The sequence below is a fragment of the Trachurus japonicus genome, chromosome 13 (genome assembly GCF_045865225.1).
Source record: "Trachurus japonicus isolate A0001 chromosome 13, Traja_1.0".
Classification (NCBI taxonomy): domain Eukaryota; kingdom Metazoa; phylum Chordata; class Actinopteri; order Carangiformes; family Carangidae; genus Trachurus; species Trachurus japonicus.
Window position 1 is genome coordinate 27105245 of NC_140919.1, and position 15925 is coordinate 27121169.

General features: G+C 41.9%; 2 protein-coding genes across 2 annotated transcripts in view; both read right to left on the reverse strand.

Moving 5' to 3' along the window:
• The window catches only part of LOC146976117 (exocyst complex component 3-like protein 2), a 53750-nt gene extending 46913 nt beyond the window's left edge, over positions 1-6837 (reverse strand). The window contains exon 1 of the mRNA XM_085795629.1: positions 6377-6837. Within this exon, the coding sequence (XP_085651755.1) occupies positions 6377-6435 (59 nt within the window). The 5' untranslated portion in view covers positions 6436-6837. The remainder of the gene's footprint in view (positions 1-6376) is intronic.
• A 1910-nt stretch (positions 6838-8747) lies between these two features.
• Positions 8748-14776, reverse strand: LOC146976118 (claudin-1-like). The gene is made up of 6 exons (XM_085795633.1): positions 14594-14776; positions 12985-13240; positions 12163-12327; positions 9895-9973; positions 9647-9760; positions 8748-9127 (listed from the first exon to the last, which is right to left on the reverse strand). Exons 2-6 carry the CDS (start codon positions 13199-13201, stop codon positions 9031-9033), a joined length of 672 nt encoding a protein of 223 aa, XP_085651759.1. The 5' UTR covers positions 13202-13240; positions 14594-14776; the 3' UTR covers positions 8748-9030.
• Positions 14777-15925: the final 1149 nt, after the last annotated feature.

Consider the following 15925-nt stretch of genomic DNA (forward strand, 5'->3'; position numbering starts at 1 on the left):
TGGATTATACACCAGCCCCAACAGCGTCATCATCTGCACCCCAACAAGTGGATTATCCACCAGCCCCATCAGCACAACACGAGGAGTCTCCCTTAGCCCCAAAAGCCCCAAAGGGGGAGTCTCCCCAACAGACTCCCAACATTCAACCCCCCGGACTCCATCCAGCCCCCAACTATCTTCATCTAGTCTTGACTCCTCATTTCTGGATTTCCCTGACAGGATGAAGAGCTTCATCACTACTGGAATCCAACTAACACCACGCCAGGGTCTCATATTTTCCCCCATTAACCCCCCACATCGTCCACCCCCTCGCATTCCACCGCGTCAGAAATAACCCTCAACCAGAAACAACCAAAAGTCACAGAGCCCCCCCACCTCCTCTGAATCATCATATCATTGAGTCTGAATGATATGTGCCAGGTCCAGGCTGCAATACTGATATCAAGAATGTTCTTTCCCAGTAAAAGTCAGGGCCCTATGGAGTTCAGGCATCTTTCTCAATCCCTGTGGTGACGGATAATAGAAAAGTGATCAAACTGGTGAGAAATAAAAAGGGTTCAATTAAATCTACCAATCTAGTGAGTATAGCTTGTCAACCCTCGAAACTCACCAGTGTCTCCTGTTATCTCCACAAGGTTAGCTCTACTTAATATCAGATCACTAGCCAACAAATCCTTGTTAGTAAATGACACCATTATGACCTATAATCTAGACCAGCCTTTCTCAAAGTTAGACTTCTTACTTCTTAGTGAAACATGGCTGACTGAATGTAGCTGTGCTACCATTCTCAATGAGGCTGCACCAACAAATTTCAGTTTTATGAATAAGTGTCGAAGTGGTGAGAAAGGCGAGGGAGTTGCTGCCATTTTAAAATCTGTATTTCAGTGCAAGGAAACTATATTTGGTGATTTTAGCTCTTTTGAATATCTCTGTTTTTTAGTAAAGGGGGATCCAAAAGTTCTCTTCCTAATTATTTACAGACCACCAAGATACCCAGGAAAATTCTTTGATGAGTTTGCCGAACTGCTGTCAGTTATCTGCACTGACTACAACTTTTTTTTATCATAACAGGGGATTTTAACATTCACATAGACAATAACATGGACACAAATGCCAAAGAACTTTGCTCTCTTCTTGACACTTTTGGCCTCTCCCAACTTGTGAAAGGGCCCACACACACCCGAGGCCACACTCTGGATCTGGTTATCTGTAGAGGTGTTGACATTACTTCTGTTGATATCAAGGACTTGGCTCTTTCTGATCATTTCTGTGTGTTCTTTGACTTACAGATAACTCCGAACATGCAGTTACCCTCTGTATCTGTTAGGAAAAGGTTCATAAATGAGAAGTTTATGGAGGCTATAGTCATGTCACCAACTGTGAGTGCAGAGACAGTTGATGAACTCCTGGATAATTTCAACTGCAAAATCTCAAATGTCATTGATACCATTGCACCTATTAAAACTAAGATGACCTTTACCAGACAGAGAACACCATGGAGGAACACTTTGATGGTAAAGGCTCTGAAAACAGAATGCAGGAAAGCTGAGCGTAAATGGAGAAAAACTAAACTTCAAATCCACCATGACCTCTACAAACAAAGTCTTTGTAATTTTAACCATGGACTATTCAAGGCTAGACAACAACACTTTACTGAAATGATTAATAAGAACATCAACAACACTTGTGCTCTGTTTGCTATGGTTGATAAGCTTACAACCCCCCCAAAAGAGATAGCTTCAGAACTCTTTTCCACAGAAAAATGCAATGAATTTGCTTACTTCTTCAATGAAAAAATCAAATCCATAAGGCTAAATATCAACACAAATCAGCAAAATAATACAATGATGCAATCCCCACCTAGGAATAAATCAACTGTAATGTCAGAGTTTAATACAGTTGACCAAAAAACCTTAGAAGAAACAGTTCAGTATCTTAAAACATCAACATGACTTTTTTAAAACTATTATAAGCTCTGTCCAAACAGATCTGCAGCAAATAATAAATTGCTCACTTCAATCAGGCACATTTCCTAAACCCCTGAAAGTAGCTGCCATCAAGCCACTCTTAAAAAAGAGAACATTGGATACTGCCATTTTAACCAACTACAGACCCATCTCAAATCTTCCCTTTACAGCCAAGATCGTTGAGAAAGTGGTTTTTAATCAACTCAGCATCTTCTTGAACTCCAGTGGACTTTTTGACAAATTTCAATCAGGCTTCCGACCTCACCACAGTACAGAAACAGCTCTTATTAGAGTGTTAAATGACATAAGGTTGAACACTGACTCAGGCAAGGTGTCAGTTCTGGTCCTATTGGATCTCAGTGCTGCGTTTGACACTGTGGATCACAGTATACTGCTGGACAGGTTGGAAACCTGGGCAGGACTCAGCGGGACAGTCCTAAAATGGTTCAGGTCCTATAGGAACTGAGTTATTTTGTGACCATTGGTAGTTATTAATCCGATCGAGTGGCTATGACATGTGGAGTTCCTCAGGGGTCAGTCCTTGGACCCCTTCTGTTCAACCTATGCTGCCTTTGGGTCAAATTCTACAGAATTCTAATGTCAACTATCATAGTTATGCAGATGACACACAGATATCTCGCACTGTCTCCAGATGACTGCAGTCCAATAGAGTCATTATGTCACTGTTTGGAGCAAGTCAAAAATTGGATGAGCCAAAATTTCCTTCAGTTAAATCAAGAAAAAACTGAGGTAATTGTTGTTGGAAATAAAGAGAAGAGGGTTGCTGTCAGTAAACACCTTGAGTCACTGTCTTTAGAAACTAAAGACCAAGTCCGAAACCTTGGCGTGCTGATAGACTCAGATCTGACCTTCAACAGCCATATCAAATCAGTCACCAAATCAGCCTTTTATCAACTTAAGAACATATCCAGAATTAAGGGTTTTATGTCCCAAACTGATCAGGAGAAGCTGATTCACGCTTTTATCTCCAGTAGACTAGACTACTGTAACGGTCTTCTGACTGGTCTCCCCCAAAAAAGCATCAAACAGCTGCAGCTCATTCAGAACGCTGCAGCTCGAGTTTTAACCAGAACAAAGAGATCAGATCACATCACCCCAGTTCTTAAGACCTTACATTGGCTCCCAGTCAGCTACAGAATAGATTTTAAAGTTCTGCTACTTGTGACAGTTGAGGTACCTGTCACTATGCCCCCAATTGATCATGCACCCTGGCTACTTGGCCAAGGGGGTGTCCCTTTGGCCAAGTGGCAAGCGCGCATGACTCTTACCCAGGAAGTGTGGGTTCAATCCCCGCCCGGGCCCTCTTCACCTTGCCACATACTGGTTTACAAATCACTGAATGGTTTAGGTCCAGAATATATGAATGACATGTTAGTAGAGTATAAACCCAGTAGAGCTCTGAGATCCACAGACAGGTCAGATAGTGGAGCTCAGAGTTCAACCCAGACATGGTGAAGCAGCGTTTAGCTGTTATGCTGCACACAAGTGGAACTGAAATCAGCCCCAACTGTAAGCACTTTTAAATCCAGGTTAAAAACATTTCTCTTTTCACGTGCTTATAGCTGAGAACTTAAAACTTTATCTATTTTCTTTTATTTTACTTTTATTTGCTCTTGCTTTTAACTCTATTTTTAGTGTTTAGTGTGTGTGAGGACGAGGCAGTCAAAGACCATGATGCTAAGCTGATTGCCCTTCTAAACCACTGTCGACAAGTCAAACTGTGGCTCAGTGTCAAGAAAATTAAGTCTAAAGCAAAGGTGTGTTTCCATGGCCACATATTATCAGCCAAGGGTGTCAAAGTTTGCCCAGAGAAAATTGGAGTTGTTTTGGACATGCCAACCCAATCTGACGTCATGGGTGTGCAAAGACTTATCGGATTTGTCACTTACTGTAACTGGCCTACCTGGCCTTACCCTAAGTTTCTTCTGCAGCTATCTGAAGTATGCAAGCCTCTGCCAAGGACACAGTGTGGCACTGGCTGCCAAAGCATGAGGCAGCTGTCAGGGAGATAAAACGGCTGGTGACAATGACGACGGTGCTGCGACACTATGATTTGTCAAAACCCATCACAGTGCAGAGCGACTCCAGCCAGCATGGCTTGGGCTGCTGTCTGATGCAGGCGGGACAGCCGATTGCCTTTGCTTCAAGGGCACTCACATCTACGGAGCAAAACTATGCGCAGATAGAGAAGGAATGCCTCAGCATAGTGTATGCCTGCCAGCGTTTCCATCATTATCTGTATGGACGAAACGAGGGCTCAACAGACACCCAGGTGCTATGCATGTGAAGCATACAGTCTGCAGTGTGGTGGACGAGCAGCTGGTAATTGATCACATAAATATAGCAGACTACCTCAATGTCACTGCTACGGACACAGCAACACACAGATGATGACAGTCAGCTGCAAGCTGTGAAGGTTACTATCTTGAGAGGTTGGCAAGCTGTCAGGGATGAAACTGATGAAACTGAGCAGGCTGTCAGAGACTAATGGCGTGTTAAAGAAGAGTTAAGTGTGCAAAATGGAGTGTTGTTTAGAGTACAGAGAGTGGTGATCCCCAAGTCACTACATGCTGAAATGCTTACCAGATTACACTGCAGTCATATCGGGGCCGAGGCCTCATAGACAAGCATGGGAGACCATATACTGGCCTGGAATGCGGGATGCAGGGTGCACTACATGCAACGAGTATGCCGAACAGCAAAAAGAGACAATCACAGAGCCATGAACTACCCACACGCCCCTGGCAGATCGGGAGCCGAGATTTGTTTCAACACAGTGGCCTGAAGAGAAGATCTGATATTGGTTGATCACTACTCAGATTTCTGAGACAACAATAAAACAATGCAAGACTCAATTTGTGCTGTGTTGGCAACGGGACAGGGTCATGTCAGACAACTACCCGCAGTTTGCCCATGCTCAGTCCTGCCATTTTTCTGTGGCAGCAGTCAAAAATAATCAAATAATCTATCCAACTATCTATCCATCTTCATAAAAAATGGACAGCAGTCCCGCCCAGCTTGATCGGCTCCACTGGTGAAAGTGGACAAATCTGAAAGCAGGAGACATAATCATAGTTGATGACAGTGCACCAAGGAGTTCCTGGTTGATGGGAAAAGTTAAAAGGACAGTTTTTGACTCAAAGGGACTTGTCAGACATGCTTTTCTGAGAACAAAATCCAGTATTTTGGAAAGACCAATAGATGTCTGTTGCTTGAAATGGATGAGCAGGTTCATATACTGTGTGATGTGTTAAAAGCATGGGATCCAAGCTGCATACCAAATTTGAGTAAAAGTTGAGTTACTGTAAGATAAATATGTATTTAGCAATTGAGACAACTTTTACCATGGTAACTGTATGCTTTGTCACACACAACAACAACATCAACCTTTAAAATGCAGTATCACATTTATTTTTGTTTCATGTGAGAACTCATTGAAAACACTAACATCTGGGCCAGTATTCAGAAAGCATTTTACAGCTGATGTCAGCGCAAAAACTCAAGAACTGAACTGAAACTGAAGTCATTCAGCATGATGGATGGTTTCCAGAACATGGTGACATCATGGAGCGACAGCAGCTCTTTGTGATCTGCTCTCAGTGAGTCAGGAGTCCTCTCCACGAACTTCTCCTACACTTAGCTGCTTCTTTTTGGTGCTGAGTGGTTTTGTCAATGACTCTCAGTCAGAGAAATGAGTCCTAAAGTTAAGACTGACACGCTCTAAATCAATAAGTCAAGAGCTGCTTTAGCTTTAAGCTGCTTTGGGAATACAAACCCTGAATTTGTGATTTTCAACAGCAGCACAGACAGACGTCGCACAGTTCCAGACTTTATAAAGTCTTATGAGAAATAATTTTACCCTGAATATAAATTAATGTATACAAATGATTAAGGTTGTTAATGTTATCAAGAGAAAATATGATATTTGAAACACTGCCAAAAAGCACAGTTGGGACTTCAGGAACTCCTTTTACATTCTTTCTCAGCCTCAAACTAAGTGGAGCATTGTGAGACCTGCTTCTTGTGGAGGCCAGCAGACAATAAAGAAGTTATTTGGATTTATTATTATTACCTGGGCTGTTTGTACAACTGGCACACTTTCCATTATAAAAAGTATACTGGAGAGTTTTGAAACAGAGGGAGAAGAGAGAGTGGGAGAGGAAAAGACACTGATGTGAGAGGGACAGGTGCACACATGTGACCAAATACAGGATAAAAGTAAGGCTGGGGTTATTACCGACAGTGTAACTTACTGAATCCATGGAAACATTTTACTTCCTCTCTATAGATCTTTTCAGACTTTAAAGGTTTAGTGTGACACTAGAGACAGACACAGAAAAAGAGAGAGAGAGAGAGAGAGAGAGAGAGATTGACAAGGCGGTTCTTACCTTCTTTTGCAGAATGAAAAAATAATCCACGACTTCTCACGACTGTGACATTTCTGCATCCATACAGTATGTGTGTGTGTGTGTGTGTGTGTGTGTGTGTGTGTGTGTGTGTACGCACGTTGGAGTGTCTGTGTGCACGTTAGTGTCTGTGTATGCGTGTGTGCAACAGTGTGTGTGTGTGTATGTCAGTAAGTCCGGGTCAGCAGCTCTTGTGCTGGTTGTTTAATCTCCACAGTGAGTTCTACTGGGCTCTGTTATGATTCACTCAGGCCTGATGTTCCTCTACAGGGTTTTACTGTTCTCAGGTCAGCTCTGCTCTGTTTCTCTGCAGCCCTTTACTCTCCTGCTCTCCTCTGCTCTGACGTTGTGCTCACCAGGTTCTAGTGAGTTCTACTGTTCCTCTGTCTGCTGGTGTTGTGTCCACTTCCACTTGCTCCTTGTTGAGCTCTCTGGGAGCTCTGGGAGCTGTTTCCTGTTTGTTTTATTTTCTAGCTGGAGCGGGAAATGGTCATCTTTTCCTCTTCCTCCGACCACCTCCCCTTTCAGCCCCCAGCCACACACAAAACGCACACTCGGGCACACACACACACACACACACACACACACACACACACACACACACACACACACACACACACCACACCCTTGACTTAATGATTGGTCCAGTTGCCGGAACCACAAACTGTACACACTGATTACGGATGGATTATGACACAACCGGCCCCTGGACACAGACATGTGAAAGCCCCCCACGCCCCCCTCACGGGCCCTAGTCCCCAGACTGAAACAATGACATTGACATGACATTGTTTGTCGTCGTCTTGTGTTGCTCTGTTGTTGTTTCACTGATTTCATCAAGATATGATTAACTTTCCTTCAGAGTAGTAATTTTAAACACAGGCCCTTGACCACCTATGAGTTTGCTCAGTGGCCCCCAATAGAGATTTAAGTTGGGCTGCCCTCCATGTTTGTTTTTCACTCAGAAGTTGTTCCTTCAGTAAACTACATATAGATCTCACACTGTTGTTTGTTTCCTTCTTTCTGTTCTATGTCATTTCACACTGTACAAAGCATAGAACATGGCTCATGATTACATGATTACATACTGTGTGTACTGTACATTAGTGCTGATTGCTCATTATTTTTTTTATTATGTCAGAGCTGGAAGCATATTCTTTTTGGCAACCAAAAACAACATGACACCAGCTCTGACTGTCACTGGTCCCCCTCTGTCCCCAGGACTTAATGTCTCAGTAACACTTCAACACACTTTCTTTAATTTGGGCACAAATGATTTTTAATTTTGAAGGACAAGGGTCAAAAGTCAACTGTTGTTTGTTTTTATAGCCATATTATGACAACATTTCACACAATTTCTGTGAAGAGTCTGAAGAGGAGGCAGTTTGGGTTCATTTATTAGCTCACCAAGCATATATGAAACTTGATTGAAAACATTTAATTACCTTTTGGGGCTCCATACAAATAGACATATAAATTTAAAACCTTTACTTGTTCCCACAGTAGCTGGATTGATGCCAAACTCAGCATCAGAAATGAATCTGACCTAGACAACTGACTGTTTGATCAGGTTTCAAAGCATCATCTTCAGCTTCAATGACAAAATTTCATGCTCTATGATTGGATATTTGTTGCTGCAATGAACCGTGGGAGCTGTAGGTGGCTTGTCTCTCCAGTCTCTATGTCTGCAGTGTCTTCAAGAACCAGATATTTTGTGATGCAGCTGTTCATCTTTTTAACAGATGTGCTAATGATGATAGATAGTGATCTGGTGCCGTCCAGTGGCACAGAGGTGAACTGCATCAAATATAATTCAAGATAACCCCAGTGTTCAGTAACAAACATTTAATGTAAATGAATTATTAATTTTAAGAAAATGTGAATATTTATACATAATAAGGGGACTAAACAAAAATATATAGTCAAAGACAGATGGACATATACAAATGTCTTTATAGGGAAAGTTTAGATCAACACTAATAAACAAGATAATGTTCTAATAACTGACCAATATTTTTTTCAACTTTTTATTTTATTTTGACATTAGCAACAAAACAACACACAACCATATATCCAACCACCACTTAAGATCAAGAACATAAAGAAATAACACATGCAAAACTAAACATAAACCAAACCAGAAGTCCAAGTGTGCCAGATGAGGTGAGAGACATAAAGCATTGGGATCATTCAAAGAAATGAAATGAAATTTTAATACAGTTGTAGAAACCATCCTTTTAGCATCCTGTGTTCTCATTAGAGCAGAGCTTGCAGTCTGGAGAGGATATGAGCGTCATCAGACTGAGCTGTTTGCGGCTGAGATTTTTGGAGGTGACATCCAATTTGTCCTTGAGTGTTGACCAGCAGACGTTGTCCACAGAGCAATCAAGTCAGTCAGAGGTTTACAGACAGAATTTAGGAGTAAATATACAGCAAATATATATATTTGATATAAAATAATACAAAATGATTGGGCAAAAAAATCATAATGACGTGCCTTAATTAAAAAAACTCACACTGTTTAAATTTTGTGTTTATAAAAAAAAGGTTTTGGTCCAAAATTGAGAGGATTCTTTAAACTCAACACGTTGCTGAATGACTATGATGCTTGTGTGTCTGAGCAGTGTCAGGGACGGTCACACGTAAGCTTTGGTGCTGCTGTTGTCTGAAGCCAGAGTTGCTCTGTAGATGCTGGGTCCCCGACTTGTTGTGGAGTAGTTGTATGAAAACTGGCTGCAGGAGCAAACAGTGCAGAGATGATAGTTAGAAGAAGGTAGAGCAACTCAACAGCACAACAGTTTAGACTTCCACCAAATCATATTTGATATCACACTGGCTGTCCTCAGTCTGTGAGGCGCCTGTCCGTCTGCTCTGATGACCCCACTGGGCTGTGAAAAGTTCTCCCACAGGTCAGTTCTGGTTTGTATCTGACTGAACATCTTTTTTTAAGTACTGCATATATTTTTGGGGCATGTTTTGCCTTTATTTGATAGTATAGTTGAGAGAGACAGGAAATGGGGAGGCAAAGATCGGGTGAATAACATGCAGTAAAGGGCTGCCTGATGTGGGATTCGAGTCTGGGCCGACTGCAGCGAGGACTGTTGCCTCTGCATATGGGGCGCTTGCAATACCCACTGCGCCACACAATGCCCATGACTGAACACCTTTTCAGCCAATCAGAATCCAGTATTCTGTGAAGCTGTCTGTATGATAAAGGTCACCTGTACTACATGTGTGGTGCTGTGGGTTTACCGTGCAGGACGGACATGGGGGGTCTTCCTGCAGGAGCAGCACAGCATCGATCCTCCCAGTATGGCCAGACAGGAGGCCCCCCAGCCCAGGTACAGACCAGTGCCAAGCTCAAACCTGCAGCACCAAAATACCCCGTTATCATCATCATCATCATCATCATCATCATCATCATCATCATCATCATCATCATCATCATCATCATCATCATCATCACTGACAATGATAGATGTATTATGTGTGTTACTGACCTGACTCCTCCAAGCGGGTCGTAGAAGTCGTTGATGACTCTGGCAGCATACCAGGACACAGCTGTCAGAGTGAAGACACCTGAGGAGAGGAGAGAACAGAACATGAACTGACTACAAAAACAATGATGATTTATTTATTTATTTATCTATTTATTTATTCATGGCTTCATCAGAGAACCAGCCAAGTCCAAAGACAGAGACTGAACCTGTAATAGTTACAAAAAAAGACCAAGAATAGAATAAATACTCTTTTACATAAACTGTAGCAGATGAATGAATGAATTGAATGAAGTCTAAACAAATAAATATATAGCTGCCAGTCAAATTTGCCTTTCTGTTCAGACTGAGGACACACACAACTGCAAGTAGTGACATCATCATGTGCACTTAGAGGGCACACACACAGTTGAGCAGACTGCTGAAACAGATCAATCACATCTCATCCACTAGTTGGCGCTACTGTCAGTAGTTGGATTTCCATGTGAGATGCTTTGATCTGTGGTTGTGTTTTTTAAAACTTATTTCAGGGCTGCAGCTCACTCTTTCCTCCAAGAGAGCAGTGTACATAGTTGTGTTGTTTCTGCGCTGTGCTGTGAATTAGTGTCTGCGCTAAGAAAAGCATCCAAGCAGGGAAAGGGGTGAAAACTAATGTGTTCACCTGAATGTTGTATGTTTTTTGTATGTTGTATTTTGTCTGTTGTTTGCATTAATACTTAGCCAATGAATACACTGCATATGCTGCCAAAACATTTGACCTGGGTCTGAATGTCTGAACCCTTTTCCAATGCAGACAAAAGGTCAGTGATTGTGGGTCTTAGTTTTGATACTAAGGAGGGGGGGCTAAAGAGCACAGCTCCTTCCTGTAGTTGTCCCTTCTGAATAAGAGGTTCGTTTGACACAGTGTTTAAAGCAGATAACAGCGGCACGGCCGTTTCGGCTAATGCTGTGTTCAAGGCAGGCTTTTGAAACCGTAAGTTACAGCTTCAAGTCACAACTACGACTTGGTAGCGTTCCAGGTAACCCGTAGCTCGTGTTTTTACCGTCCTGTTGTCTGTGAAAGTTCCCTATAACGGCCACTCGTAACTTCCGACCCGTGAACTCGTACCAGATCGAACTGGTATGACTTCACAGGAAGGAAAAACACAAAGTACGAGTTTCCTTGAACGCACCATGAGTTAGCAGCCCCCGCCCTTGTCAGGCATCAATTGGTCCTCGTGCTACATCACCACATTCACGCGCATCCCTTGGCTGCACACACAGCCCTTCATGCCGTTCTCTCCCCTCATTGGATAACACTTGTATCCCACAAGGAAAATTTTCTCCTCGGGTTACAGCAGAGCAGAGTGACGGAGAGACTCGTGTTTAGGCTGAAATACTTCATGTAAGTGATTGCTGACGGAAAATAGGACTATTTAGGACTTATATTAACAAAAACATTCCACTGATATCTGCTTTAACATCCACTTTGTGTCTGTGTCATTTGATAATGTTAACACAAAATAGGTCTCACATGGCATGTGTGTGTGATTCAGGTCAGTACTGTAGCTAGCTGATCAGATGACTTAATTTGTTGTAAATGTTCTGGGTCCTGTTTCATAAATGACATTCAATCCATAGACTGTAAAAAGAATGGACGTAGCGTCCGTGACGTCACCCATTGGTTTTGGGGAGTCGTTTTTGTGACTCAAATATGGCGGCCTGAACAGCGCCATGTTGGATTGGCCGGCCGAGAGCCCGCCCACTGGCCTCGAAGCAGCTGTCCACGGAGCTGCTCGGACCTGTCACTCAACGTTTCCTCGCCCTAATTGGCCAGAATTTTAACCTAATAACAGTAAAACGGTAGAGTTAAAAAAAAAATTCACCCCCCTCAGAGTGTGTGCGGGGGTAGAAACTATCGATTGAGACGAAAAAACGTTCTGACACCAGGCTTTTAACATGTTTACTGAGAATGTAAAGTCGGCGATTTTAACATGGGGGTCTATGGGGAATGCTCCCTTCTGACACCAGCCCCCAGAGGAATCCGAGGGGATTGCAGTTTTTTGAACGCGGAAGTGAGCTTCACTTCTCAGACCGACAACTGCCCCCTTGATTCAATCACAAGCATTACTCTGAGAGTATGACAGTCCTCTTCCATCAAGCATTTCTGAATGAATGAGAAAATGACCACATGGTAAAAGTCCCAGCACACATGTTACAGGTCTGATTAACTATATCTCTTTAATAACTCAATTTTGTATTTAAACTCTTTAAAGTCTTGCAGCCACATACCAGACAGGATGAACATGATTCCTCCACTCAGGGCGATCTGGTCTTTGGTGTGCTCTGAGGTTTGGCCAATCTTCGTGCACTTAAGTCCCAGCACAGAGACGATGATGGAGGCCAGACCGATCAGCAGTGACATGATCATGAGGGCCCTGCAGGCCTGGAGGTAAGCTGGAACAGAGCAGCATTGAAAACTCAAAAACATCCTTGTAAGGATTTGCTAAAAAATAAATAAATAAATAAAAGAAATACACACTTTTAATGAAGGAGAAGACAGAGACCATACTGTAATTATAAAATAATATCAGTCATTTTGGGCTGAAATGGCAACATGGCTGCTGAGAAACACTATTTCAATTGCAAAGTTCATAAATATTACTTTCACTTTAACTTGCCTTTCTTTAAGATGCTGCATAGTGTTAGAGCCCAGTGAAGATGCAAATGCAACTGCTCACACTGATCTGTGGCCTGTTGGTCACTGAACTGACTGTCTCCATCATCATCTTCATGTTTCTTCATACAGTACAACCATTTATTTATCAGTTACTACCACACATAACTGATGAGAGAAGTCTTTGTTGTAAAGTCATTATTCAAGTAGACTTCTTTTGCCAGTGATAAGTGGTGGCTATGCATTAATAAATTTAATGAGTAGAAACATTTACTAGATCTTGCCAAACAGCGAGCCTGCATCAGTGTATGTTATAACATGTTTGTATTTTTCCATTTCACATATAAAAACTACTTAAATAATAACAAAATAAGCCATTCATAAATCTTTTTTTAAGGGTTAACGCTGATGCAGCTGTTTGTGTGCTGAGTCCTCACCTGGCAGTCCCAGCACTGTCTTGAACTTGCTGCACTGGACTGATCCCATGGCAGTAGCAGCACAGCTCATCCACAGACCTTCAAACTGCCACTGGCTGGTGGTGAGTGACTCCATCTGACTCTTCATCCTCCACACCTGAGAGGACGTACAGCTGGACTGCAGACACCAGGACACCACCCCCAGAACCAGACCTACAATCTGCAGACCAACTGCCATGCTGCTGTTGCTTTATGTCTCCACTCACACCTGGAACACCTGGAAACACAGCAAGACATCATCAACAACAACCAGCTCAGAGAGAGGGGGCAGAGAGACCCCCTGACAGACATGTTGTGAGCTTCTCAAGTAATAGTGGATAACATGTTCGGAGACATGTGAGAACCACGAGTTCATCAGGCCAATTATTACTTGTGGAGTTCCTCAGGGTTCTATTCTCGGTCCTTTGCATTTCCGCTTGTTCAACGCTGCAATTAGCAAATATCTGCCATGACCTGTATCTTTGTGGACTTTTATATTGACATTACAAGAACAATAATTTCCACACAGAAGAACAATAGTATCCACCATATATTCTGTCGCAAATGGCAAAGCACATCAACTCAAGCACATCAACTCAAGCACGGCCTCTTCACACCCCATTACTTGATAATTGGTTGGGTTTACAAATCCAACAACGAGGCCACCTGTCCACCAGTTTATGGGATGCAGAATCAAACGGGGCTACTTTCTATGTAGTTTTAATTCAAGTAATTCAGTTTGACAACTGTGAGACAAGGCTGTCCCATTGTGAGATAGATAACTTGCACTCATAGATATAAGATTTTTCGGACAAATTGTTAGAACATGTCCCATCCAAGGTCTCGTTAATTTATTGCTGTTCCATTCAGAGGTCACTGACCAATAATGACACATTCCTAGTAAACATGGAATATATGGCATTGAAATCTGGCCAGCTTGTGATAAAGGAATGGCTTGTAGAGAATATGAAATTACATACTGGGATACTATATACTGTGGACATTACATGATAATTTCTCATTATGACATAGAAAAGTACAACGTTTTTTGGGGGGAATAATTTTAGTTTATCATCAGCCTCTCATTGTCTGATAATGTATTGTCTTCATTATAATATCCAAAAAAGCTTGAATGTTCCTATTTTAAGATGGATTTGTAGTTATAGGCACATAAAAAATAAAGATAATAAAATCAAAGTAAGTCATGTTACAATTATGGATTAATGTTACTTAAACAGATAAAACATTTTGCTGGATTTTCTTATCAGTATTTTTTAATGACTTCTAGCATTAGTCAGATTTGAACACTACAGCTTTAGACCCTTTTCTAACACAGTCAGTTACATTAAACCTTTGGTTGTCACTCTGCCCAAATGACCCCATTCACCTCACGTCCTGATATAAGTTGCATGTTTTCATACCAACAAAAATCTGAAATACCTTTCATGACAAGTTCATAACCTTTACTGTTTTAAGAGTAAGGAGTCCCACTTCAGGTTCTAACGTCCATGTTTCATCATCACCAAATAGGTCACTGTGCTGTGATCCGACACTTTGGTTTTTATTTGGCCTCTCTAACACAGCTTCTTACCGTCGGCTCAGATCAGCAGGTCAATGTGAAGTCTCTGTTGGATTCCAGTCTCTGCTTTTCCTTCTTCTCTCCTGCTGCTTTGTCGGGTTGCTTTCTGTGATGTGTGAACCTGGTCTGGTTCTCTGAGGTCTGTTGGTCTTCAGGGTCAGTGAACTCTGGGATTCCTGAATGTCGATACTGATGTGTGTTCAGTGACGGTTCAGCTTTTCCCAGAGTTTCACCTCAGGCTTTGTTGTTACGAACAGATGCCACTGAAACTGAATCTCACAAATTATTTTAAACAGCCCTGAAAATATCAGAGTATGACCAATAAATCAGCCAAGTAGAGATGAATCTGCTATCATCTTATTGCTCATAAACTAAGTAAAAGAGGACTCACAGAGAACAGATCTCTGACCAAGGAAAGCATCAAACCATACACACCAGACTCCAGACTTTTGTGTGATCCCAGGACAAACATGGCTGAAAACAGAAAATCTTTTTTACTGGGGGGGTTCCATCTCCTCAGCTCAGTGCCCTTCACTCATGAAGACATACTCAATTAGAGCTGCAGGGATATCAATTAATGAAGTGGCAGAAAACTAATTTAGAGCTGTTTGACAACTACAGCACTATCTTCTGATTCATAGGTTTTGCTAATCAGGTTTAGGATTAATAGGTGACCTGCCCAGTTGAAGAAGGCCTCTTCCAAAGGATAAGTGGTATAAATAATGAAAAACTTCTTTATATTATTTATGCACCTTGGAGTAAAACTGGAAGATAAATACTGTAGTTAAAATAAGAACAGTATATTATCGGGCCCGGTCTAAAAGTCACACACAGATCCACAGTGTACAGCAGCCAGTAAACTGTGCCATGTGTGTGTTGTCTAGCGTGCGCTGTTTGTGTGACAGTATGTGAACCTTAAACTGTTGCTGTGTTTATCACCTAATGTCATGTTTGCAGGTCACAGTGAAATCATCAAATGTCTAGTGAAAGTTTAAACTCACAGGCAAGATAAAGTAGAAACCCTTCACTTCAATTACCACTCACAAATTTCAAAGCTTGTTTGTCACATTTCTTTCCGGTGATGAACGTTGTTGTTCTGTTCCTCTGAGCTGTGAAAAAACATCGAAGTTACAGCTGTTTTTTTGTTTTGTTTTTTACCTTGGAGCTTCTCTCAACGGTTGGCTGTGGGCGGTGCTCAGCTCGAAAATAATTACACATTGTGTTTCTTTGCAAGCCAATCTGGATATAGCAACATCTGACTCGAGCCAATGACATTTGCTCGAATTTTAAATCAATGCCTGCCTGAAAACAGAATCATGAGTTTTCTCCATAAGACTGTTTCAG

Bases quoted from the DNA above. Each gene is read 5' to 3' on its own strand.
- LOC146976118 (XM_085795633.1), bottom strand. From the start codon at position 13,201: ATGGCAGTTGGTCTGCAGATTGTAGGTCTGGTTCTGGGGGTGGTGTCC. The intron at 12,328-12,984 runs GTGAGGACTCAG...GCTCTGTTCCAG, and splicing joins GACAGTGCTGGGACTGCCAG to CTTACCTCCAGGCCTGCAGG. The intron at 9,128-9,646 runs GTAAACCCACAG...TTGCTCCTGCAG, and splicing joins CCCCATGTCCGTCCTGCACG to CCAGTTTTCATACAACTACT.